The sequence below is a fragment of the Ochlerotatus camptorhynchus genome, unplaced genomic scaffold (assembly GCF_037179485.1).
Source record: "Ochlerotatus camptorhynchus isolate MF236.1 unplaced genomic scaffold, CSIRO-AGI_Acam_v1.1 ptg000246l, whole genome shotgun sequence".
In the NCBI taxonomy this organism is placed as follows: domain Eukaryota; kingdom Metazoa; phylum Arthropoda; class Insecta; order Diptera; family Culicidae; genus Ochlerotatus; species Ochlerotatus camptorhynchus.
Genome location: NW_027040736.1, coordinates 1,489,081 through 1,515,653, shown reverse-complemented (window position 1 = coordinate 1,515,653; position 26,573 = coordinate 1,489,081). Strand labels below are relative to the sequence as shown.

The following is a 26,573-nucleotide window of genomic DNA, read 5'->3' as shown; positions in this document are numbered from 1 at the left end:
TGCAGGAAAAATGTGAAAACCGAAGTGGAAAAACCGCACCATCAACCGTGTCGGATGTATACACTCAAAACAAACGGATAATACAGTACATGTAACAATGTTACGAGAAATGTAATGGTAGTACTTATAACAGATTCTTGCACTAAATCACTTCAAATTTTGCTAACATTAAATGTCTATTATAGATACAGAAAGCTAAGTTCAATATAAGGTTATATATATTGAACTTAACGTAGCCAAATTCCAATATTCTTGAAACTATCCAAAGTTCGTCCATGCGAAGTCGAGGAAATTCAAATTGGGTTAAGAAGCAGACCACTGTTGCTTGAAATCAAAAATGAGTCACAAGAGATAATAACAAGCCAAATTGGAATACTGAAACATATGCATTCATGTCTCTTATGTGCTTTCATAAGGGCCTAAGTCGTAAACGATAGGGTTGGTGGACAGACTTTGAATTACGTGAAATTTGCGGTAGAGGCTTTTGTTAGCGTTTGCGACTAAGTTCTTTATGAATGATCAGTATAGATTTTAATGAAAATTACACACGTGTGAAAATCAACGACAATTACTCACCCTGTACTTTACAGAATCAGTACATGCGAGGATTTGTTAGAAATTCTTATTTTTTTTTCATGCTGAACTGTAAGAAAATTTTACATCTTCCGGTTCGGTGTAGATGCTTGAGAGGGATCTGCAGCAAGATGACGCATCCACCACACAAACGCACGAGGTAGCGTTATTCATTCGGAAACCGCAAATCTACCGGCCCGTCGAGCGCTGATGCTGGGTTTCCTTTTGTGTTTTCACGCTCTATCAGAGCAGAATTCACCTGACCTCACTTTTCATATTGTTGAAGCTTCTTTGACTCACTTTTTTTGTCCCCGAATAACCGCTGGTGTAAAGCGACGTGTCTTAAAGCTTACCATTTAAGGGGGAAGTGGGATCGAATCAATAACATTATTTGATAAAGCACAGGCATCAGTTCCAGCAGGAACGAATCGAATAAAAAAAAAATCATTTTGATTTATTTTTCTAATCGTGGGGATGAAGAGCTGAGATGATACACATTACCGAAATCAGGCTCAAGAAGGAGGCACGAGTAAGGAGCTTCATAGCGCTAAAGTGGTTTTCTGAGTTTTTCTCAAGGGGACTCTCCCATCTTTTCGGAAGCTAGGATGATGCTACATCGGTTTGATTAATTCATCTCTCTGCCGGGATTGTGATTTTAGTGTTTGCGAAGCGAGAAACCACAGTAAACACGACAAGGAACGGTTGTGGTTCGACCATATTTAGCAAAAGTTAAATAAGCTCGCTAACTTGGTAATGGTATTACCGCTTGGGACTAGATTGGAAGGCTAACTTTTGCGAAGTTACATTTTTTTTCGATAAATTAAATATCCTCTATATTTAGAGAGAGCGAGATACAGAGAAAGGCAGAACCAGTAAAACAATTGGCGAAAACTTAATAAAAACGACCCCATTGAACTACGTTGTATCCACAGACACATTAAAAACTGAAATCGAACTATTAAAAGCTCAAACAATAATGGTCAAATCCAGTTTAGGTAGTTTGATTTTAATGAAGCTGTGCACATTAGTGGTCCAGGATGAGAATTTAGCAGTACGATAGTCCTAGAACGTTTGCATTCATATTATGAGAAATTTTGAGCAATGGGGGATTTTTGTGCAAACAAATGAATATATTCTTCGTTTCCTCATACATTTCTTAAAGTTTCACAATAACTAATGATTTTAAATGGATTGGACAGCGCTTATGTTCTTCTCCCAACTGTAATTAGTTTGGTTTGGCAATTTTGCCCAACTTTGAGTTGCTTGTCTTGGAAAAAGTGCAATTTTTGGGTCAATATCATGAATAACTCATAAAATATAAAACATAGAATCTTTCTCTCTAAAACAAAATGACGCAACTTTAAGATACAAAAAAGTTTGTAGAACATATCGGTGGCGGGAAATTTCCACTAGAAAAGTTATTGACGGAACATTGATTTTTAGGCTCCAGACAATAACAGAATATTATAAATGGTCCACTCAAGGAGCCACACACCAATCTTGGGTCATCTTTTTTGTCAATGTGCTGCAAGTGTGCCGATTGTGCCGGTCATAGAGCAAGCGGCGATTGTTTGTAAAATAATTATCCCGGCAACGCGGTATTTCTGACACCTTGAATGTTTTGGTTTGAAATCGTAAGGATAAATCGTTTTGAGGATTACGTCGGAAGTGGCGGGTTTTGGTGTTTTATGTTCATAGGATGATAAAAGTCCTGTGTTTGAGTGCTTTATAATGCCTAAAATAATAATAAAAGTCCTGTGTTTGAGTGCTTTAAAGGTAGACCAGAAACCTAGCCTATAGTGCTGTGAAAAACAGCGGCCGAAAAGAGACGGAACCGGTGGGGAACATTGTTGGAGACCGACTATAGAGGATAATGAATAGACTTCGGTAGTTTGTTTTGTGTGAGTTGCATCATTATTTGAATTAAAGGCGGAAAAGCTGAATAACTGTCTCTTTCTATTGAGCCCATTCTAGAACCTACATTTTGTATTTAGATCTATAAATGAACTGCTGGTCTGAGTTCCTCTGGTATATTCAATTAGAGGATGTTCCTGAACATACAATCAAACAGAACGTAATGTTGTGAACAACTTCAATGATAGTTATCCAGCAGTGCTCCCATTTAATTTACAACAACCTAATGCCTACCAGATTGTGCCGAAGGTATGCAGAAAGGTATGCCGAAGGTGTTTCGATGGATTTGCCCAAGCACTTTCAGCACAATGTGCTGAGTGACTTACCTCTTGGGTCCACTCTTCTATTACACCAAGACACTATTTTCCCCGACACTAGCACTACTAGTGCACGACGAATGAGAACGACTCAAATTTGAGTTTAGTTCACTCATAATCGTCAAAAGTGTAGGAACTCAGCGATGAGTTAATTTGCCTCATGGTTTCCTGTGAAAAACCTAAAAAATCTGAAGGAAAATGAGGAAAATTGACGAAAATTTTACTTAGTCTAGGAGTAGTACCAGTAGACTGAGTGAATCAGATCTTTACCTTTCTCATATTCGGAAAGTTTTTTCTGGACAAACCTGGAAAACCAGGAAAACATGAGCAAATTTACTCATCGCTGAGCTCCTGCACTTTATGTTAACTAATAACTGCACTTTATGTTAACTAATCTCAAATTTGGGTCATTCTCATTCGCCGTGTTGAAAAATGACTAGTACACTGTAAATTGAGCGCTTAGCAGTTGACAGCTCAATATCAACAAGGCTATCGAAAACAGCTCACAAAGCAAAAAAATAATTTTAATATCACATCAAAGTGGATGCACTTCAATCAACCGGTAGAAACGAACGATTTTAAATTGGCTCACTACTTGACTAGCCTAAGGCCTGTACTCGAAAAAAAAATTACTTTATTCAATTTTCTTTCCATCGCTGAAAGCCCGCACCTTTTCCTTAAGACCCCTCATTACATTTTGTGCAATGGTGGAGCCGACCTTTTTGGTCACTCTCATCCATTCTTTCTTCAACTCCAGCTTGTTCTTAAACACCTTGGACGATTTTCGAACTTTGGCCTTCATTATGGCCCAAAATCTTTCCACCGGACGAATCTCTGGTGAATTCGGGGGGTTGGCGGTTTTTGGTACGAAAACAACTTTTTTTTTTTTCTTTATTAAAGAGATTTTTAGCCATAGGCTAGTTCATCTCTTATACGAAAACAACGTTATTGTCTCTGTACCAATTCAACGTCGATCGCGCGTAATGGCATGATGCCAGGTCCAGCCAAAATAATTTCTCGCCTCCCTGGAACCGCAGGAAGGGCAACAGACGCTTCTGGAGGCACTCGGTGCGGTAAATTTCGCTGTTGATGGTACCCATTGTGATGTACGGTTTACTCAGTTTACCGCATTGGCATATGGCCTGCCAGAGCAAGTATTTTTGGCGAATTTGTCCACTTTCTTCTTCCTTATGTCTTCCGGAACATCAAACCATGATTTGGCAACGTAGAACTTCAGCCCCGGTATCTGCTTTGCGTCTGCCTTGATGTAGCTTTCGTCATCCATAACCACACACATCGGTTTCGTTAACCACTCTCGATACAGCTTCCTTGCGCGGGATTTGGCCACCGTGTTTTGTTGATCACGCCGGTTCGGTGCCTTCCGGACCTTGAATACACGAAGCCCAGCTCGTTTCATGGTTTGCTGAACGAACCAAGCAGAAAACTTTGCCTTCAGAGCCGCGTCGCGAATCGAAAGGTTCGGATTACGCTTGAAATAATCCAAATCCTTCCGGGCCTTCACAGGTTCAGCTGTTTTCTATTTTCTTCCACTTCCAGCCCGCCGCTCGGTCGTCTGGGACTCCTTAAATGATTTTACCACCCGAGACACAGTTGTATGGGTGATTCCCAGTTGTCTTCCGATCCATCTCATGGTCGCAGTCGGATTTTCCATGACGGCGCGCAAAATTCTCCGGCGATTTTCTTCTTGTTTCGATGACATCTCAATAACCACTGATCCGATTGTTATGAAATTTTTCACATGTAAACAATTCACTCCAAACTAGTTATACCCAGATTTTCATCAATTTTTACCCACGGATAAAAAAGTTACACACGGATAAAAATGGTGCATTTTTTTTCGAGTACAAGCCTTAATAGGCTAGAGGTAACTATAATACCAGAAGGTCCCGAAGAAACGTGCTGAACTTTTTGGCTAAGCTCTGGTACTATCTTCGGTCCCAAGCTAATCGATGCACCCCTCGAAACATAGGAAAATCCACGAGCCCCTCATTTTATCTGTCAAACTTTCATAGCGAATCAAAACAAACATAGTGTAGTAAGTACAAGAATTTCGACTTGAATGGGATACTTTTATCGATTTTCTTGGGACCAATAGGGTAGTCAAGAAGTGAGCCAATTTAAAATCGTTAGTTTCCACCGGTTGCTCTTAGTCCCAAGCAAATCGATTAACGTAGCCCATTCTAGTCGAAATTCTAGTAGTACACTATGTTTGATTTGATTCGCTTTGAAAGTTTGACAGATATAATGAGGGGCTAGTGGATTTTCCTATGTTTCGAGGGGTGCATCGATAAGCTTGGGACCAAAGAGAGTACCAGAGCTGAGCCAAAAAGTTGAGCACCATAAAAATTACATAAAATTTTCGACATGATTGAAGTGCATTCTCTTGGACGTAATATTATATATTTTACTCAGCACTATGAAAAATTAGAAGTAGAAGATAAATTCATATGAAGTTTGTTTCATTCATCGAATGTTTGTATATATTTATATTTTATAAAGTAATGTTTGTTTTCTCTTCGTCACCGAAGGAAACGGTGTTTTACAAATCCGGGAGTGAAATCTGAATAATATCGGTAACATTAATTATCTATCAAATCTCTATAGTGTTTAGTATTTACAACCACTATAAATTACTCACCATGGCGGACAACATCATGCACTAATTTGTAACCAGTTGGTTACAATCCGTGGATTTTCGTCTGTATGAGTTATTATTGGCAGGGAAAATTCACATTGTGTTAAACCTAAAACAGAAGACACACACAAGAGCGAGAGGGCTTGTACCGCTGCAAAGAACAAGAACGTTACTGAAGGGAGGAAAATCTTAGCTTTAAAATAACAATGGGTGCGCAAATTTGATGATGATAGCCATCTTAGATTTGGAAGATTAGGTAGAGAAGTAAACAGGCGTCCGTGTGAACAATGGTTAATACCCCCCTTTAAGGGCTCGGGATGGAAGGACTGCCTCCGTTCGGGACCTCTTGTGCTCTTGTACATCTTGTACACCTCGTGCCATATTCATAAACGGTCTCACACGGTGGCTCGGAAGTCAAGAAGGCTTCCGAGCCTAACTGCAACATACCTATGTCGTCCTCAAATGCCGTCTCCCTCAGGCTGCTGGCCATGGTCAGCCGATTTCCACCAAAGAAGGAAGACGTCTACCAGCCAAACGAGCCATCAACGCCTGCTGGGCCGTTCGTGGTTGACGATATCCGCCATTATCCCAATTCAGCAACAAAACGCTGTTTGCAGCCCGCGTTGCAAGTTTCCGGCCACACGGTGGTGCAGGAGCAGCCGTGAGAGCCAACGCCAGCGTCGTGAAGTCGTAGGAGATCCCACTGCACCAGGGAGTACTAAATTTTCTAAACCCTTGCATACACGCTACATATATGTGAAAACCCACACCAACACGCCACAGGAAAGGGCAATGAATGTTAGAAAATGCGAATATTCCTGTGTTTTCATACTTTGTCCGCGTAGCCCCTCCGAATACCCAAGAACACGCCGGCCCTGCGACACAGTTCAGGGGTCTAATGCTACTGAGCTAGTTACCCGGGAGTGTTTGGCCATGCCATAGTCACAAATTTTTCCAACCATTCCACATAAACGGATGCACGAACAATGAGATCACCCTAAATTTGAGTTCAGTTAACTCATGATCGCAAAAAGCACAGGAACTCAGCGATGAAGGAATTTGGCTTATGCTTTTCTGTGGAAAACCTCAAAAATCTGCCGGAAAATGAGGAAAACTGTCAAAAATTTTACTCAGTCTGAGAGTAGTACCAATAGATTGAGAGAATCCAATCTTTACTCTTCTCATATTCGGGAATTTTTTTCTGGAAAAACTTGGACAAACCTGAAAAACTTGAGACAAATTTACTCTTCGCGAGTTCCTGCACTTTTTGCGATTTATGAGTAACTCAAAGTTGGGTAGATCCTATTGGCCGTGTACTCTACAGTCCAGTCCACATCACTCAACTTTATCGTTTTTGAATTGACGTATGATGTATAGATACTATAGATTCCATAGATAAGCGGAAAAAAGTAAAATGTAGCCAAACGAAGTGTCAGTTAGTGCAGCCAAACGAGTATGACGTCATCATTGTGTTTTTTTTACGGGGGAGGTATTGTAATATTATGAGCACAAAATGCTTTCCACACTCCACATTCTGATTCATTTCCCAGAAATGGAAGAAGAAATATAATGCAAACCACTCCTCGATTCATTGTTGCAAAGATTTGCTTTGCACTTCATTTTGAACTTTTTCGCACGAAACAAAACAAAACTGCACAACGAAGAGCTCTATGATGGTTTGAACATTATTCACGGATGCCAGTTAGATCATTTATTTTCCATGGTTGCCAAAACAACTGTGCCTCCGCTTATCTATGGAATCTATAGTATCTATAGTATGATGGATGAAGCTAGCAAAGGGCTGAACACAATGATAGCGGCATAACGACAAGCGCAAATTTTTAAATACACTGAAATCCGTTTGACAACCTGCAATGAGCGTGTTTGCGGCAAAAGCGGAATTGTACTAAAACGCGTTTTTATTTTGAAACAACGCGCTGCGGTTGTTTTGTGGTGCAGTTTTGAGTTAACCAGAACCTTCAAGACGTGAACAAAATAATCATCCAAGGTCGTAGTTAGTAGTCAGAACCATGCATCAAGATATATCCCGGGTTCTCTCGGGGAAGTGGTCGGATTCCTCTTGAACCAACACCCACATGCGACACTTCAAGTTACATGAGAATTCAAATATATGATCATTGGTGGCCATATTAGGTACTCAGGACCACGCTGGCCAGACATTCCGGGTTCCGGGTGCTCCCGGGGAGTAGATTTCCCGAAATTTTCCTGAGGGCAATGAAACTTCTCTGGAGTTCTTGGAACTTCCCTGAAATTATTTTTAGAACTACTACTTCAGTCTCTTCAGAGCTACTCTAAAGTTCTCATCAGAATTACTCTGAAACACTCCACAGAACAACTCTGAAGTTCTCCTCAAAACAACTCTGAAATTATCCTCAGAGCTGCTATGAAGTTCTCCTCAGAACTCAGTTCTCGTCAGAACTACTCTGAAGTTCTCCTACAAACTACTCTAGATCTTCGATGAAGTTTTGGACATTTTCCTGAAATGTACAAAGTTGTCTGATTATTCTCGATAGAATCCAACGTTGAGTATTTTTTTATACTTAATTTTGAGCGTTTTTTTCTTACCGTATACTATACTCTATACAACTTATTCTCAAACATCATTTTACTGTTCTCAAGTTGTTTTTTTTTTAATAAAACATATTCTTATATAAGCCCTTATATAAATCATATTCCAAATTTCCGAGTAATCGGTCAAATCCTTTAATTTTAGATTTAAGACATAAGAAAATGAGAAATTGGCTCTGTACAGTTTATTCGATTGAGCCTGTACAAATAAAGTAGATAACAAAAAAAATATATAAGCCCTTATAAAAAATGAGTCCGGTACAACACAGCAAAACATTAATTTTGATATCACATCAAAGTGGATGCACTTCAATCGTGTCAAAGCTATGGTGTAATATTACTTGCCAAGAAGGACAAAATTATCATAAATACAGTGCATAAACTGACTACAATGCTTTTACTGCATTTATTTATTTTTATGGCCCTAAAAATTACATGAGATTTTCGACATGATTGAATAAAAAAAAATTCATGGAAAATATCACCTTGGGTAGCAACCGACTTATGTGCAAAATTTAATTGAAATCTGAATGGGTCGCAGCAAAAATGACTTTATTTTTACCGTTTTTATTTGGAAATGCATTATATTTACCAACAGCGCCAACGCGTATTTACAGACTGTACGCCAATTCAAGCTCCAAGGAAAAAACTTGAAACCTTATTCGGAAGGGACGGATTCTTGGCCAGCAAAATCACGTAGACACGAACTCGTATATATCCTGTCCTGTGTTGTAAGAGTACATGTACGTATTTTTCCTTGTCAAGGCAGTGTCCTTTTCGTTGACCTTTCGCCTTTTCGGGGATGAAAGGACGTGGATCGAATCGAAAAAAAAAACTTATATTCCTGCTCCTGTTATTACGAGCTTTGGTCAATTGGAACCCAAAATGGTTCCGGTCCGCTATCAATTTCAAATTTTAGATCAATTCCTGTGATGGAAAAATTCCTTGCTCCCATTTAATCGAATTCATAGTTGGAATGTTACCCACATCGGGATGTAAATTTGTCCTTTCATATTCAGCAGTGTAAAGTTCCTCACACTGGTTAATTTCATGGTTCAACTTATCAGACTACACCTGGGCATTTGCACTCAAACGGACAAAGCGATTTCTGTATTTATTTAATTACCAAGCAACGAGACATCCCAAACGAACGCTTCTTCCATGGAAAGTGAAATTGAATGGCCATTGTGAATGTTTTCATTCACAGAGCTGCAGCATTTAATCTCATTTCCTGTGTATGCATGGATGGTCTTTACATACCGAGCGAGGTCCACCAGGAATCAAGTGCAGTCGGTGGAAAGAAGTCGAGAGTGTTCCTAGCCGCGTGGGTGCTTTTGCCCACAAATAGAAATACCCAACTCGGAAAGAAAACATTCATTTCAAACGGGAATGTTCCCCCGTTCTCATTTTGTGCACCCAGCAGTGACCTTGTCGGGAAAACTTTAACGGTTGCGAAGACCGCAAGCCTTAGACTACCATGCGGATGAAGACCTACTCGTCTACGAGCGGGAGAGAACACGTGCCAATTCCCTGGATTCCTATTGCGATGCTAAGAAAAGAAAACTTGTGCTCCTCCTATCACCAATCCGATGAAAGGGGGGCGGCGCCGCCGTTAGTATTGAGATGTATTCAAAGCTACGATAGCGAGTTGACTGGAATGCTAATCGGATAAACGAAGCCAAAGCAACATGATTTGTTGAGGATACGGTGGAAAGTACCAGATTGTTGTTGGTAGATTACAGCAAGGCCGTTGACTAACAATTTAATTATGACTTTTGAAAATTAAATAGTTTCACATGCTTTGAAGAAAGTTCTAATCATTTATCACTTTTTTCAACTTCTCCATTCCAGAACGTCACCACACCCCGTCCGTAGCAATGAATAACTATTGGGACCTTCTCAACACCCACCGCTGCCACCATCCCCTTAACTCCTGTTTCCTCCGATGGACCGCGCCGGTCCGTCCCTCACCGGTCCGGGATCTTACTGCCCGTACAGTACCGATTCCAGCTCGTCGGCAAGGTCCTACGTCCGGCCCTTCGACACTATAAGGGCTCTGCACGAGACGATCGTATCGCTACGAACGGCCCTAGAGGATTCCCGACGGGAGAACGAACGGCTTCAGAAGCAGATCAACGTTCGGGACGTCGTCGAAGAAGGTCGAGGCTTTCTGAAAGACTACAACAGTCACACCTACGGCAGCACTCCGAAGAATTTGAATACCAGTGTGGAAACGGAAGAGTCCAAGCTACCGCCAGACCGAAAGCCAAAGAAGCTGAAAAAAAGAAGAAGTAATCAAGAATCCAATACTGGTCCCGCAGAAGAAGAAGACGAGAGTACACCGACGGTGCAGGAAGTGCGGGAAGAATCGTCTAAAAAGAAACACCAACCGAGGGATGTGCAAAGCCACCAGAAGGTGTCTGTAATTCCGGATATTCAAATTATTTCACACCCAGCAGCGGGAAGTGGCCACTCAGCAATGGCATCCAGAATCGACGTGAAGATCAAGGTGTCGTCGAACATCAACGTTGACGGAAGTAGCTCGGAAGCGGATAGCTCCGAAACGGGTAAGGAAGACATTGAGGCGAAGGAGCAGGATGCTTCCGAAACTCCGGAAGATGAGGACAAGACGATCGCTGAGGATAGAACGGATAATGTGACGGTAAAGGAAGAGTTCATCAAAGGTGATGCTTCTAATTTGAAGATCAATTTGACGAACGAAGAAAACTTGAGCGTGACAAGGTCTACCGAAGGCATCAATATTAGGCAGACTTCCTCGGAGAATCTTCATGTGGATGTTGATCGACAGAGTAATCCATCTATTTCGGAAGGAGATAACTCGGTGTTCACAGAGGACGTCACAACTCCGGTAGAAGCCGACCAGGAAGGTGCAACCGGATATACGGCACCGGAACCGAGGACTTCAGTGAAAAAGAGTGAATCCGAAAATCAAGAAGAAGTAGACGATATCGAGTTGATATTCTCTTCAGACGATAACAAGGACATAATTCAAGAAGACTTGGTATCCATTTCGGACTACGAACCATGGCAGGAAGCAGGACAGGCGGGAACTCCTGTGTTGATTAAGTACAAGCACCTCTCTTCGGATCAGGAATCTAGTCAGAAGAATTCGATTGAACGAAGTGATAGTGAAGTAGTGGAAGGGGAGGGTTCTCGCAAAAATCTACTGTCGAAAGAGAAAAGCTTAGAGAGTCAGGATTCGCTAAATGTTGAAAACACGAAGAAGAGTCTGGAGTTTAGAACCAAGTCCTCCAGTTTGGAGAAGGATAACAGTTTGGATTACGGGGGAGGGGAAGTGCAGAGGGACGATAGTTTCGACGTTGGTGCTACTAGTGGTTTGGGGAAACGATGGACTAACTACAACGTGTTGATCGAGACGGATATTTCCAAGTGCGGTATTGTGGAGGACAACATTCTGGACATGGGCAGGAGGAATACCTGTCCCAACCCTCCGGCGTACAGGTTAGTTGAGGGTGATAAATTTCTGATTCCCAAAATTGAGATTCACTTCACACAGGCCTATCATCCACACGGGGTCACGCTCACCGGCTACGGCTTCCAACCGTAGCCCGTTAGCAGTGAAGTTTTCCCGAAGTCCTCGCACCTACTCACCACATCAGTATCTTCCACCGGGTAAAACCCTTCGAACGGTGACAGCTGCAGACAGTTCACCGCACAATTTCGCCTCCAGCGAAGAAGCCAAACGTTCCCGGGCAGCGCAAACCGATATCACAGCCCTTTCACAGCAATGGCGCTCGGAAACTCACCTTCCGGTGACCGAGTACGGGACCGGTCTATACACCCTTCCATCGAAATTTGTTCCTCCTCCGACGACCGGAAGTCGCAAGTATTCGCTACGGTAAGTGCACGCTTTAGAAAACTTTTCACCAAAAGCCATCGCGGCAACACGCTCCCGTCCACTCACGTATCCAGCATCCAATTAGTCCAGTCAGAATAGATTTATTGTAACAGAAAATCCCTCATAAATCGATAATCCTCGGAACTTTGTCTCGAATTTCATCATTTACCGCTTGCAAAGTATATTTGCAGGTACTTTTTTCTCTCTTTATTTGGTGACGCCTACGTGCCACTTTACATCGCTTTGCAACCGTTTTTCTCAAGAATTCGCATTTATTAGTGTCTACACAGGCAGATGGGACAGAGATTGTTACAAATCCAAATATTTGCTCGGTAATGAGATCCAATCTCAGTGCGGGACGGAATGTTATTTAACACTCCATTATTTCGAATACGGTTGCTGGTTGTTGGGTGCTACTCAGGCTCTGAACCATTTGGCGAATTATTTTAACATTTGGTTAAAATTTGACAGATGGAAAGTTATCGATTACCCTGCTATCCGAGCGTGGTTACTTCTGACAGACAAGAAGTTAAATTTTGACAACTGTGGCTCGAAAACCGGTCGATCAACAGCACGAGGATTTTCGAACATAGAAAATAACTTTCGAAATGTCACTTTTAACCACTAACTCAGCAAATGGTTCACAGCCTCAATAGTTTAAAGAACGGCTTACATATACCAGGCTAGCTCATTAGAGAGTAAGGCTGTGAACCATTTGCCGAGTTAAAATTAACTCGTGGTTAAAAGTGACATTTTGAAAGTTATTTTCTATGTTCGAAAATCCCCGTGTTGTCGATCGACCGGTTTTCGACCCACCGTTGTCAAAATTCAACTTCTTGTCTGTCAGAAATAACCATGCTCGGATAGCAGGGTTCATCGATAACTTTCGATCTGTCAAATTTTACCCAAAAGTTAAAATAATCCACCAAATGGTTCAGAGCTTATGTATCAATCGAAATAGGCCGAAGTGATGTCATCAGAATAGTTAAAGTTAATAGTGTAGAAGGGAACATTTTTTCACAGCTCTCGGGTTTTCGACGTTTCAGACGGGATTTGAATTCATTCGGGTTTTGGCACAAGGTGGCAAACCCGGAACTCAAGCAACTCTAAGAAATTGTATTTGATGTTGTAGAGGATCCTGATAGTTTCGTGTCCTGACAGCAGTTCCCTTTTCCTGACATCGAACATCCAATACAAGCTTGACCATCGTAGCCGGTCCCTTCGGGGGGTTTTCTTCGCTACCCGATGAGATCCTACGAAGTGGGAACAGGAGTGGAAAGCCGTTACTTCGGCAGGAATTTGCTAAGGCTCAGAAAATCAGCACCACGGATGCCACATTCGAGAGCAAGAGACTTTTAAACCGGTGATGTGATTGTGGTTGCATTTTCCATTGCGTTTCGTGTGTGTTTAGACCACAGATGTATAAGATGAAAATTGATGTATATTAACAATGTATTTTTCACTGATTCTGATGACGTCAAACACAAAATTACAGGAGCGGAGTAGCTAGCCTGGTTTGTGTAAGCCGTGGCTTTAAGAATTGTTACACACGTAGGAGAATACAGTCCAGAACACTGACGAGGGATAAAATGGTTCAACTTATTTTAGATTGAGTATTTTCTCGTTCATAATCCGTGGAATTTTAGAGTTTGACAATTCCCAGATTTAGCAATGCGAAAGCTATGAAAATTCTTCTGAAATCTCGATGAACCGTTTTATCCAACAGATGAGTTTAGTACAATTTTGCTATACTTCTGAACACCTGAGTGGTGCGGAGTCGATCACTTTTAATTTTCAAGTTATTTTGCTTGATAAATAATAATTTACTTGCCTTCGATGTAAACGACAAATTAATGTTAACACATCTCAACACCGTTCACAAATCTGGATCAACAATAGAAAAGGGCTCATCACCATTTGTAAACAAACCGTTCCAAAGCCCTTTACTTACAAAGCGAAGCCCAAGTAACATTGCAAGTTTTATCGAGGTTTTAAAGCATGCTACAAGTCTAAAACATGGTCTTCAGAACCCTTATAGAACCACAATTGTTACTTGGGAGGCCACCCACGCAATCCAACACCATCATTGGATATGGGAAACATCGATGATGGTGTTGGTTTGTGTGGGCGGCCTTCGATTTGTGAGGAACGGGCTTTGGAACGGTTTGTTTACAAATGCACATGGGCCCTTTTCTATTGTTGAACCAGAAACTGGCGTTTCATATAGCGAATTCGTTTATTATGCGAAACCGAACTTTTTGTCAGTGCGAACCTCAACCTGAGTTAGGTTTTAAAAACAAACGAGCAAACTGACGTTTGTCAGAAAACAAGCAGACCCAATCCTGATACCCGATCCAGGTTGGAACTGAATAATAAACTAATTCGCTAATAGTTTTTATGGAAAAAAAAGGCGCCAATTTGTGAGCGCTGTTCATTGGCGTAGCTAGAAAATTTTATTGGAGGGGCCCAAGGGGAATCTGCACGCAATTACAAACCCTAATAGACAAATACCATAAACGAACGATAACCCAAATAGTCGAACTTTTCCACAAATGGTTTGGATGATACCCCGAACACGTCGTTAAGCAAAATAACCATACCATTTTTATTAGGGAAGCTACCCATATTTGGGTACAATCCACCCAGATCGGTCAAAACTGAACCTACCCAAAAATGGGTAAACTGTGTTGGGAGCAGTGCTGCAAAATCTCGACAGTACACGGTGATATTGACAATTCAGTGCCAACATTTCAAAGGGGCGTAATTGCATTTGTAAACAATGGCTTTAGCCGTCGATTTTTTGCGAATAAAAGCTCACTCATGAAAAATAATGACACCAGCAGGTAGAAGAATGTTTCCTCTACCAGCTAGCATTGTTATTTTGGAGAGGTAAGATTTCATTCGCGAGAAATTGATGACTAAAGTCATTGCTTACAAAAGCAATTACGCCCCTTTGAAATGTTGGCACTGAATTCTGCTTTGGTCACTCATTTTAGCTAAGAGTCATAGTCAAGGCAAACCATGTCAATTGTCAATGACAATGGTGTCAGTGACGAACATGTGCAGATTTGTTTATTAGCTAAATTTGTAACGAAATTAAATGACTTGAGCAAAATAATTACATGGATCCATTTTAGTGAACAAGTATCTACTGTGGTAGATAGAGTTGGTATAGAATAATAATCAAGGTAAATAATGGTAACTAATTATTTGAATATAAAAAAAAAAAGTTGAGTTGTATAGCACCACACTCAAGTTGAGTAAATTTGTGTCAGCGTGTAGTCGTACAATAATGTCACGAACGATTTGAGCATGGTTGAGTCAGGGTGTAGCGTTGATTTGATAATCAATGAAACGCACACATACATGCAATGTGGGAACAAACCGAAGCTTCACTGTTTCGTCTTTGTACATGATTGAATCTTGAATCAGTCATTTAACCAATCTTGTAGCGCACGGTTGTGCGTCTTGTTCTCGGTAGGTCTTTGTTGCGACACATGACCGAGGCTAGAAACCTCGGTCAGGTTACGACAAACATGTTTTCAGTAATTTATAAGTCTTGAAGTAGCTTTTTATTTGAGAACAATGCATTACAAAATAGTTTTATGCATTTTGTACAAGATTCATCCATGCTGACAAGAAATTTTCATGAAATTACATTGAAATTAAATAATTTTGCAAACAATCAATGAAATTTTCAAGAGAACACAGATTGTTCATTGGCTTACATAAACCCCTTCGGTGGACAAAGATCCTACCGACTGCGCCATATTCACGGTAATCTTGAAGTTAATGACAATAGTGTTGTTATGTTGAAGTTTATGGCAAAATTTAAGTTGATGATGACGTGAAGTTTAAACAATATTAGAAACTTTTGCTTGAAACCTATTAGTCTTATGGCTGTTACGGGTGGTCCTTTTTTTACTGGTTATGGATCGAGATTCGATCCGGAACTTGTGAGAAATGCAGGCCAACTCCCCTGCGCTCGATATCCCTAGGTCACGTCTCCTTGGTGGTTGAGCGTCGTTGATAAGTTAATGCATTCGACTGGAGAGAATCGCCCATGAAATATGCTTCCACCTGAGAGTTCTTTCCTGACATCTTCAAGTGGTGGAATTTTTTTATTATTATTGTATTGACTGCACGGAAAAGGTCTCCATTAAGCTTTAGAGAGGGTCTAGGATAAGATATGAGCGGACGCGGACTGCCTGGTTTTGAGCCAAACGAACTGTCAAAGCCAGAGCCATACGAGCAGCGCCTATCTTAATTACATTGGCAGTGTTGCTGACCCTCTCATAGTCTGCATGCTTCAATCAGATTGTTCGTGAAGTAACCCACAATGAAAATACACCAATATTTAATGTAACAACAATTTTTATTGTAATAGAGTAGTTCATTATTGTTCATGATCGAATCATGTTAACAATAAAATAAATGAAAAATACGATAAAAAACATTGTAACAACATTTTATTATGTACATTCATCGTACATCTAGGTAGCAGTTTTGCCGTTTTCGGAAGAGTACAACATTATAACAATCATTTTTATTGTCGACAATAAATATTAATGTTAGAGCTTTGTTTCCACTGAAAATTTCACTGTATTTTTTTTTTCGGGAGGTTGATGGATGTTGTTATATTTAAGAGGCTTAACACTTTTGTGCATTCACCAAGTTGGTGATTAGGCAAGGTGGACATGGTCTTAGCCGTCATTGAAAACAGCAAAGGGAAAAAAATTGATGGTTTTGACGACGAATGTTTTGCAATTAATGATACGGTAGAACCTAAAGAAGATTTACATTGTTATGCTGTTGAAGGCGGTATTCAAGTTGATGGCTGTGTTGATATTATCGGTGATGACGAGATTGATAGCTGGGTTAAGGTTTGTGCGAGTGTCAAGTCTGATGATAGTGTTGAGATTCACGGTGGTGTTGAAGTTTATTCCAAAATTGATGTTGAAGGTAGTGTTGAAGTTGAAGAGGTTTCAAAGTCAATGTAGATGTTTGAATTTATTTATTTTTTTTTAATATTTTACTAAAGTTAATTTTACCCTGAGGCTAGTTCTTCACTGTTGTTTGGTTTTCTGTTAATGAAGATGGTGGTGTCATGATTGAGTTTACTAGGTTGTTGAAGCTGTTGGCGATTTTTGGACTGTTTTTAGTGATGAGGTTGATGACATTACATAAGTTGATGAGGTTGATAGGGGTGGTAACGTTTGTATCTGTGTTGAAATGTTGATGTTTATGGAAATGTGGAAGTTGAAGATGATATTGCAGTTTATATCAATATTGAGTTGACAATGATGTTAAAGTTGATTGCAATGTTGAAGCCGAGGTCGAAGCTTATGGTAATCATGTTGGAAGTAAGTTGAAGTTGACGTAATGTTGAAGATGATGGCGAAGATAAACTTTATGTTCAAGTTGATGGTAATGTTAATGGTTATGTTGAAGTTGTTGTCAATAATGAAATGAATGAAATTGATAGAGAAGTTTAAGTTAACGAAAATGTTGATGGTGTTATTGCCGTTAAAGTTGATGTTGATGTTAAAGTTGATGCTAATGTAAGGTTGATGGTTATGTGAGTGTTAATAGTAATGTGAAACTAATGGCAAAGTTGAAGTTCATGCGAATGTGATGTTGATGGGAATTAAATATTCGAGTTATTAATGATGCGGCGTGATACGGTTGAACTTAACGAAGATTTAAAAATCTGTTTTTAGGGTTTTTAGTGACGAGGTTGATGACATTATATAAGTTGATGATATTGTTGAGGTTGATAGGGGTGGTAACATTTGTAACTGTGTTGAAATGTTGATGTTTATGGAAATGTTGAAGTTGAAGATGATATTGTAGTTTATATCAATATTAAGTTGACATTGATGTTAAAGTTGATGACAATGTAATGTTGATTGCTAAGTTGAAGTGTATGGCAATGTTGAAGCCGAGGTCGAAGCTTATAGTAATCATGTTGGAAGTAAGTTGAAGTAGACGTAAATGTAATGTAAATGTATAAAAATATGTTTAAGTTAACGAAAATGTTGATGCTGTTCGTGCCGTTAAAGTTCATGGTGATGTTAAAGTTTATGCTCGAGTTTATGCTAATGTAAGGTTGATGGTTATGTGAGTGTTAATGGTAATGTGAAACTAATGGCAAAGTTAAAGTTGATGCGAATGTGATGGTGATGGTAATGATATGATATTGGTTTATTGCAATATTGCATTTGTTAAATGTTGATGTTGATAATATTATTGAAGTTGATGGTATTGTTGAAGTTTATGTTAATGCTGAAGTTTATGAAGGTATTGAGGTTGACGGTAATCTTGAAGTTAATGACAATAGTGTTGTTATGTTGAAGTTTATGGCAAAATTTAAGTTGATGATGACGTGAAGTTTAAACAATATTAGAAACTTTTGCTTGAAACCTATTAGTCTTATGGATGTAAGTACATAAAACCAATGATGAATCAGTGTGGTGTTGTATCTGTTTTGTTGAATTGTATCTGTATTCCTAAGAGTAGAGAAGGAGAAGAATGTGGTAGATAGAGTTGGTATAGAATAATAATCAAGGTAAATAATGGTAACTAATTATTTGAATATAAAAAAAAAAAGTTGAGTTGTATAGCACCACACTCAAGTTGAGTAAATTTGTGTCAGCGTGTAGTCGTACAATAATGTCACGAACGATTTGAGCATGGTTGAGTCAGGGTGTAGCGTTGATTTGATAATCAATGAAACGCACACATACATGCAATGTGGGAACAAACCGAAGCTTCACTGCTTCGTCTTTGTACATGATTGAATCTTGAATCAGTCATTTAACCAATCTTGTAGCGCACGGTTGTGCGTCTTGTTCTCGGTAGGTCTTTGTTGCGACACATGACCGAGGCTAGAAACCTCGGTCAGGTTACGACATCTACGTCCTGAGCTACTTGGATAACAATAATGTGACACAGAATGTACTAAATTACACTTTTTGTTACCAGGTGAATCTTTGTCATTGACGAAAAAATGAATGAGATTTTGACGAAGGTTTTTTTGAGGATCAAGTCTGTCAGTGACTATGTGACGAACAATTTTGTCAATATCGCGCGAAAGTCTGTCAATGACAATGACAAATCTCAGCACTGGTTGGGAGTGACAAGTTGACAAATGAACAACAATGACATGAATCCGATCAACGTTGTTCATTTGTCAACTTGTCACCCCCAACACAGTTTACATATTTTTGGGTAGGTTCAGTTTTGACAGATCTGGGTGGATTCTACCCAAATTTGGGAAGTTTTTAAATAGCGTGTGCAACATATCAGACGAAATATTTGATAACGGCACAAAAACTTTTGTAAACAAAAGTTGTAAGGCCCTTTACTCGCGAACAGAAGCACGCCCACGCAAACCAATACGATTATCGGAAAGGAGAAAATGTCCCCCAGCCGATGATGTTGTTGGTATACGTGGGCGTTCTTCGGTTCGCGTGTTAGGGGCCTTACAACGTTTGTTTTGTGCCGTTATCTAATGCTACGCCTGATATTTTTGTTTTGTTAAACTATGGTTAAATAGAAACTCTGGAACTGATTACAGTCCTAAATTTAACTATAATTCCAATCGAAAGGAATGAACCTCAAATTTGTATGATTGTGCTCCTGTTTGAAATCAGATACTATTTGAATTTCTTTTTGAGATTTTTTTCGGTATTTTTTTTAATTTATTTTATCAATGTTCAATCACAGACAAACAGACGTAACTCTTTGAAATAGTTTTTCTTGAAAACATAGTATCTCAAAACTATAATAATATTCAAATCAACCGTTAAATGCGTTAACGAAGATACACAATGAAGAGTTACGTCTGTTTGTCTGTGGTTCAATGTTCAATGTAATTCTTGACAACATAACTAAATCACTCGTCTTCCCTATAAAAAAATGTAAAGGGTGATACGGTCAAAATTTGGTCAAGGGAAAACGCGTGTAAATCGGTGAAATCGTTTATTTAAAAAATCAAATTAAATTTCTTTTTCAAGTTCAATTAGTATAAAATTCAGAAAAAATATTCAGTTAGGCTTCCGCTTTTCCAAATCCGAATTGCCGGGCCTTACGCTTGACCCCTGCCATCAGATTTTGTACAGCCACCTTGTCCATCTTCTTCGCCGCAGAAAGCCAGTTTGCCTTGAACTGCTGCTCGCCCTTAGCAGTTTTTTGGTCTTCTTTAGGTTCCGCTTGACAATAGCCCAGTATTTCTCAATTGGGCGGAGCTCTGGCGTGTTGGGAGGGTTCTTGTCTTGGGAACCACCTGCACGTTGTTGGCGGCGTACCACTCCATGGCCTTTTTACTGTAATGGCAAGATGCCAAATCCGGCCAAAACAGTACGGAACAACCGTGTTTCTTCAGGAAAGGCAGCAGACGTTTATTCAAACACTCTTTCACGTAAATTTCTTGGTTGACAGTCCCGGAAGCTATGAAAATGCTGCTTTTCAAGCCACAGGTACAGATGGCTTGCCAAACCAGATATTTCTTTGCGAACTTTGACAGTTTCATGTGCTTGAAAACATCTGCTACCTTTCCCCTTCCTTTTGCCGTATAAAACTCCTGTCCCGGAAGCTGCTTGTAGTCGGCTTTGACGTAGGTTTCGTCGTCCATTACCACGCAGTCAAACTTCGTCAGCATCGTCGTGTACAGCCTCCGGGATCGCGCTTTGGCCGTCGTATTTTGTTTATCATCGCGATTTGGAGTCACTACCTTCTTGTAAGTCGATAGTCCGGCTCGTTTTTTGATACACCCAGCTTATTTGCGGCATCTCGGAGAGAGAGGTTAGGGTTTCGCTTGAAACTACCGGCAACTCTCTTTGTCGTCTCAGCGGCTTCCGGTTTTCGATTTCCCCCCGATCCAGACTTCCTGGCTGTCGACAAACGTTCCCCAAACACTTTAATTACATTTGTAACGGTTGATTTGGCAACTTTTAGCGATTTTGCCAACTTTGCGTGCGAGTAGCTCGGATTTTCGCGATGCGCGAGCAAAATTTTGATACGCTGCTCTTCTTGCTTGGACGGCATTTTGACAACTGAAGAGTGAATTCCAAAATCAAAATAGGAGCAACATTCTACACACACACACCTTCAAAATGAGGGGTGTTCAGGTTTTTTAAATGCAAAATTGAAAGAAATACGTCAAGTTGATATTGACCAAATTTTGACCGTATCACCCTTTACAAACATGTCCATCAAATCTAGATTCACCATCAGTTTCTATTAGCTGGAGCACATTTGAATACTTTCTGATCAGCCTGTAGTATTGAAAGAATATATGAGTGACTTTATTGGTATTTTATTACAGTTGAAGATCTTCAGAACTTGATCAACCAGAAGTCTTGACAATATATTCAAAGATCTTTACTGATATCATCGTCTATCTGGAAATCTTTTGAATTTTACCTGTTGTCTAGGAAAGATGTCTGAAAGAATATCCTGTAACTATAACATTAAGAAGGTAGCATGCAACTTACCTTTTCCCTCAGGGGCTGCCTACTCTGTCGATTGAGAGGTTACGTTGGGCCCGCGCCGTCGCTCGTTGCTCTCTGCGTCGTCGCAGGCGTCGGGGCACTTTCTGCAGGGAGTCTCGTAGGAATCCTCTGAGCACACGTGGCTAATATTTTTGTTGGCGCACTTTTCGGATGTAGGTTCAAAATTTCATCCACTCGCGCACTATTGTGGACCGTTCTAACGGCAGATTCTGGTCTGGTTTCTCGGACAAACACTAGGATCACGAAGGAGGCAATTCTTCACTCCTTCGGCTACCACACAACCGACGGACACTCGCGAACTACCAATCCCATGCAGTCGAGAACGCCTGTATCTAATGGCGGGGATTGGGGACCAGCTCGGCGGCAATTAATACGCACGCCACTTGCAGGTTTCGGGATACTTCGTCCGAACACCAGAATTACGCACTACCGAGACTGGGTTTAGCTTCTTTTGGCCAGGTTAACAGCCCGTTTCACTCGCCACACTAGGCGTCTCACACGCGAAGGCAAAAATCCGTCTTCCCTTTTTTTTACACTTGACTTTATTCCGCGCGTCCGTACTATCCAAAATGTTTTCCCCAAAAGAGCCCCATCAAGCGATCGAGCGCCTATTTATCTTCTCCCTCGCTCGCAATGGGAGGACTGAACTTCCTTCCCACACACTTTTGCCAACCCTTGAGAAGGGGTGGTAGTTGTCTACTCGAGCAGTTTTGGTAGCGGACGGCGCTCAAATAGGCGAGTTTATTTTAAATATTATAACAATTTCTAGTTCTAGCTCCTATCTTTCAAACTATTATTATTACAATAATGCGTATATTTTATTTTAATGGGACATGCTCTAATGTTACTTAGCCTATGCAACATTTCCTCAACATCTACAAAACTCCTTCAAACTCTACGAAGTTCCCTGACTGTATTCCAAATTCCATATTTTTCCTTCTGTTTTAATTCTACGATTACTTCTGGAAAGACCCCAATCATCTACAAATAACATCTGGAAAGTTCCTTGAAATTTAACGAAGTTCCCAAAACTTCCAAGAAGTTCATTGAGCTTCTGCTACAAGCGAGGATCCCTGAAGATCTTAGAAGTTTAAATCTTCTACAAAATTCCCTCCACTTGTATGAAGTTTCATGCAGCTTCTCCAAATGCTACGAATTTCCCAAAACTTCTACAAAGTTTGCTGCACTTCTACGTTTCTTCTTCTCTGGAGTTTCTTGAACTAGTACGTAATTTCCTGAACTATTCCAAGCTCATGAGGCTTCAAAAAAGTATCCTGAAATTATATGATTATCCCCGAACAATAATGAGGTGCCCTGAAATTAAATAATGTTTAACTTCTACAAAGATCCCAAAACTTAAATAGAGTACCCACTTCTACGCAGTTTTCTGAACTTTTCCAAAGCTCCCTGAGCTTCTACGAATTTTTCTGAAGGTTTATGAAGTTCCCCATTCACTGAAGTCGTCTTATTATGCTATCGATATTGCTCCTCCTAGTCTAGAACAGACTAGAAGACATTCATAAAAATAAAAAATATATAAAAATAACCTCGAAACAGCTTGACAAAATACCGGTGTATGAAAAAAAAACCAAAATTCGTGACCTGGCCTGGTTCCCTTGGCGGTGTTCACGGTGTGTTTAAAGAGAACTTTTTTTTTTTTAATCGGCAAGTCTGAAATTTTGGCTTATGCATAGAGGCCTTTCCCTATCATTGGCGACCTCATTGAAAATAATCGGTCGACTGTTATGCCGAGCAATTTGCTATGAAGTAGGAAATTCTACGCAAATCTGTCCCACTAAGAACTATTACTTTCCGTGTTGCTTTGATGGCCACGTTGCGTTTGACGTCTTTACTCTTGTGGTTGTAGTCGTGTTTACATGAGCGTGCTTGAGTTCTCCGCGAAGTTTTGAAAGTGCATAGTTTGCATAGGTTTGCATCATTAACTGAAACCAACAATAACTGAGTTGACATTGCTGCAATCGTCGTTTGCTACATCTAAAGGGTGATACGGTCAAAATTTGGTCAATATCAACTTGACGTATTTCTTTCAATTTTGCATTTAAAAAACCTGAACACCCCTCATTTTGAAGGTGTGTGTGTGTAGAATGTTGCTCCTATTTTGATTTTGGAATTCACTCTTCAGTTGTCAAAATGCCGTCCAAGCAAGAAGAGCAGCGTATCAAAATTTTGCTCGCGCATCGCGAAAATCCGAGCTACTCGCACGCAAAGTTGGCAAAATCGCTAAAAGTTGCCAAATCAACCGTTACAAATGTAATTAAAGTGTTTGGGGAACGTTTGTCGACAGCCAGGAAGTCTGGATCGGGGGCCGATGCTGACGAAGTTTGACTGCGTGGTAATGGACGACGAAACCTACGTCAAAGCCGACTACAAGCAGCTTTCGGGACAGGAGTTTTATACGGCAAAAGGAAGGGGAAAGGTAGCAGATGTTTTCAAGCACATGAAACTGTCAAAGTTCGCAAAGAAATATCTGGTTTGGCAAGCCATCTGTACCTGTGGCTTGAAAAGCAGCATTTTCATAGCTTCCGGGACTGTCAACCAAGAAATTTACGTGAAAGAGTGTTTGAATAAACGTCTGCTGCCTTTCCTGAAGAAACACGGTTGTTCCGTACTGTTTTGGCCGGATTTGGCATCTTGCCATTACGGTAAAAAGGCCATGGAGTGGTACGCCGCCAACAACGTGCAGGTGGTTCCCAAGGACAAGAACCCTCCCAACACGCCAGAGCTCCGCCCAATTGAGAAATACTGGGCTATTGTCAAGCGGAACCTAAAGAAGACCAAAAAAACTGCTAAGGGCGAGCAGCAGTTCAAGGCAAACTGGCTTTCTGCGGCGAAGAAGGTGGACAAGGTGGCTGTACAAAATCTGATGGCAGGGGTCAAGCGTAAGGCCCGGCAATTCGGATTTGGAAAAGCGGAAGCCTAACTGAATATTTTTCCTGAATTTTATACTAATTGAACTTGAAAAAGAAATTTAATTTGATTTTTTAAATAAACGATTTCACCGATTTACACGCGTTTTCCCTTGACCAAATTTTGACCGTATCACCCTTTATAAAGTATGGGTATCTTGAGAAACAAATGATGAATGCTCTGTGCAGAACACAATTAGATTGTCGATCGATGATTTCAAGAAAGACTTTGGAAAAGTTAACATACACAGTAAGGATTTCATTATATTCAACCAAATGCAACCACGGTAGTATGTTGAGAACATTCTAAAGACTAAATTTACGAAAGGACTATACGACAACGCATATTCTGAATCAGTCAACAGGAACCTTATTTCAACTACAAAATACGGTAGCAGCTATCAACTAAATTAATGAGCACATCAAGTGACAGAGAGTGCCATCATTGTTAACTGCGTTGCTTCGAGTTGTTTTAGACAATAATACGTACTTTTTCAATCATGCCAATATTGGAAGATGTTGCTATACATCGTTGCTACAAACAATTGAATTTTAAATCATGTTATTTTGTCTTTGGTTTATTTTGAGATCATTACACTGCTTCTTATCAATTGATTATTATTACTCTAATAATGCACAGTTTAAAATCTGAACTATAATCTGGTGTTTTACTATGAAGTCCCGTTTCTCTTAATATTTTTCATCATAAAATAAAGCTTCTACTTCTATTTTTCATCATAAAACAATATTTGATCATATAAATCCTGTTTCAATCATTCGTGCGCTCAAATCGGTTCGTTAATAAAAGATTCAGTAAAAAATTCTTTGTGAGACAGTCATGCGTAGAATTTCAACAACAATTAGACTTGATGTTGTTTTTAAATAAGCCAAAACAAATAACATGTTTTTCTATTTTCATTCGACAGTTTACCTAAAAAAGTACAAAAGTGAAAAACGTCCAAAAGTAACATGGGACAGATATGCGTAGAACGGCAGTGTAGTTGGTTATAAAAGTGCTAAAATGAAACCAAGAAATCACGAGGAAAATCAGTACATACCAAGGGGTAATCAACTCTGCACAAAGTGCCGAAACACAGCATGGCACACTGTTCGCAACGTTAGGGCACTCGTTGACAAGTAAGTCACAGCAAATATAATATAAAACGACATCACTGTCGACGTTTTGCCAATCGTTGCTATGGATGCATACATTGTTTACTACAATGTAAAGCCCAATAAGTTCATGCCATGCTACATTTCGAAAAGTATTGTACCGTATGCGTGATAATGTTTACACCATTGTACAAATAAGGTTCCCGTTTCACCTGTGCATACAATGCCTTGGTTACCTTTGCATGCATGTAACCTATAGCTCATACTGTAGTAGGCTGTGTATAAAAGAAAATGATTTACTTAAATTGACAGTTGCACCATGACGAAGTGGCAAAAAGACATTTCAATCGCTGTGGGAGTGTCCCGGTGGACCGTCAAAGGGGTTTTAGACCGAAAAAAGAAAGGACAACTATCCGCGAAGGTGGCTACAGGTCGTCCGAGGTCAGCTCGGGTTCCGAGCGTTATCGCTGCTATCAAAAGGAAGATTCGGGTGAATCCAGGGCGTTCAATAAGGAAAATGCCAAAGGAAAAAAACTCACATGATTACCAACCGCATCCGGGAGCTACGAGTCGAACGATGCAAGAAAATCTTGAACTTCCTTAAGCGAAAAAATCCGGTAATCCTGTTCACCGTCGATCCCGTATCAAATTCCAGAACCGACCGGTATATTAGTTCTCTTCCGGTAAAAGACGTGGCCGACGAACACAAGAACGTGTATCTGACCAAGCATCCTGCTAGCGTTATGGTGTTTGGATTAGTGGCTTCCGATGGCAAAAAATGGACCCGGTGTTCATTCCAGAAGGCGACAAGGTCAACACGGAGGTCTACATTGGGATTTTAAGTAAGTATGTTCTTCCGTGAATCAAAGAACAGTACGGTCCGAAGCCAAATGTTGTATTTCATCAAGATGGGGCTCCGTGCCACACCTCGAACCGCACTCAGAAGTGGTTGCAGGAACATGTTCCGTTCTGGGCGAAGGATATGTGGCCGCCATCCAGCCCCGATCTTAATCCACTGGATTACTCAATATGATGCGTCATGAAGGCCAAGGCCTGTTCTAAACGCCGCCCGAGTACAGCAAGCCTCAG

At 40.3% G+C, this 26,573-nt stretch overlaps 1 protein-coding gene across 2 annotated transcripts in view; it reads left to right on the top strand.

The window, feature by feature from the left end:
- The window catches only part of LOC135704700 (uncharacterized), a 169,739-nt gene that overhangs the window by 97,104 nt on the left and 46,062 nt on the right, over positions 1–26,573 (top strand). For both annotated transcript variants that reach the window (XM_065226182.1, XM_065226181.1), the window contains exons 2-3: positions 9,901–11,532; positions 11,588–11,929. In XM_065226182.1, the coding sequence (XP_065082254.1) occupies positions 9,995–11,532; positions 11,588–11,929 (1,880 nt within the window). In that variant the 5' untranslated portion in view covers positions 9,901–9,994. The remainder of the gene's footprint in view (positions 1–9,900; positions 11,533–11,587; positions 11,930–26,573) is intronic.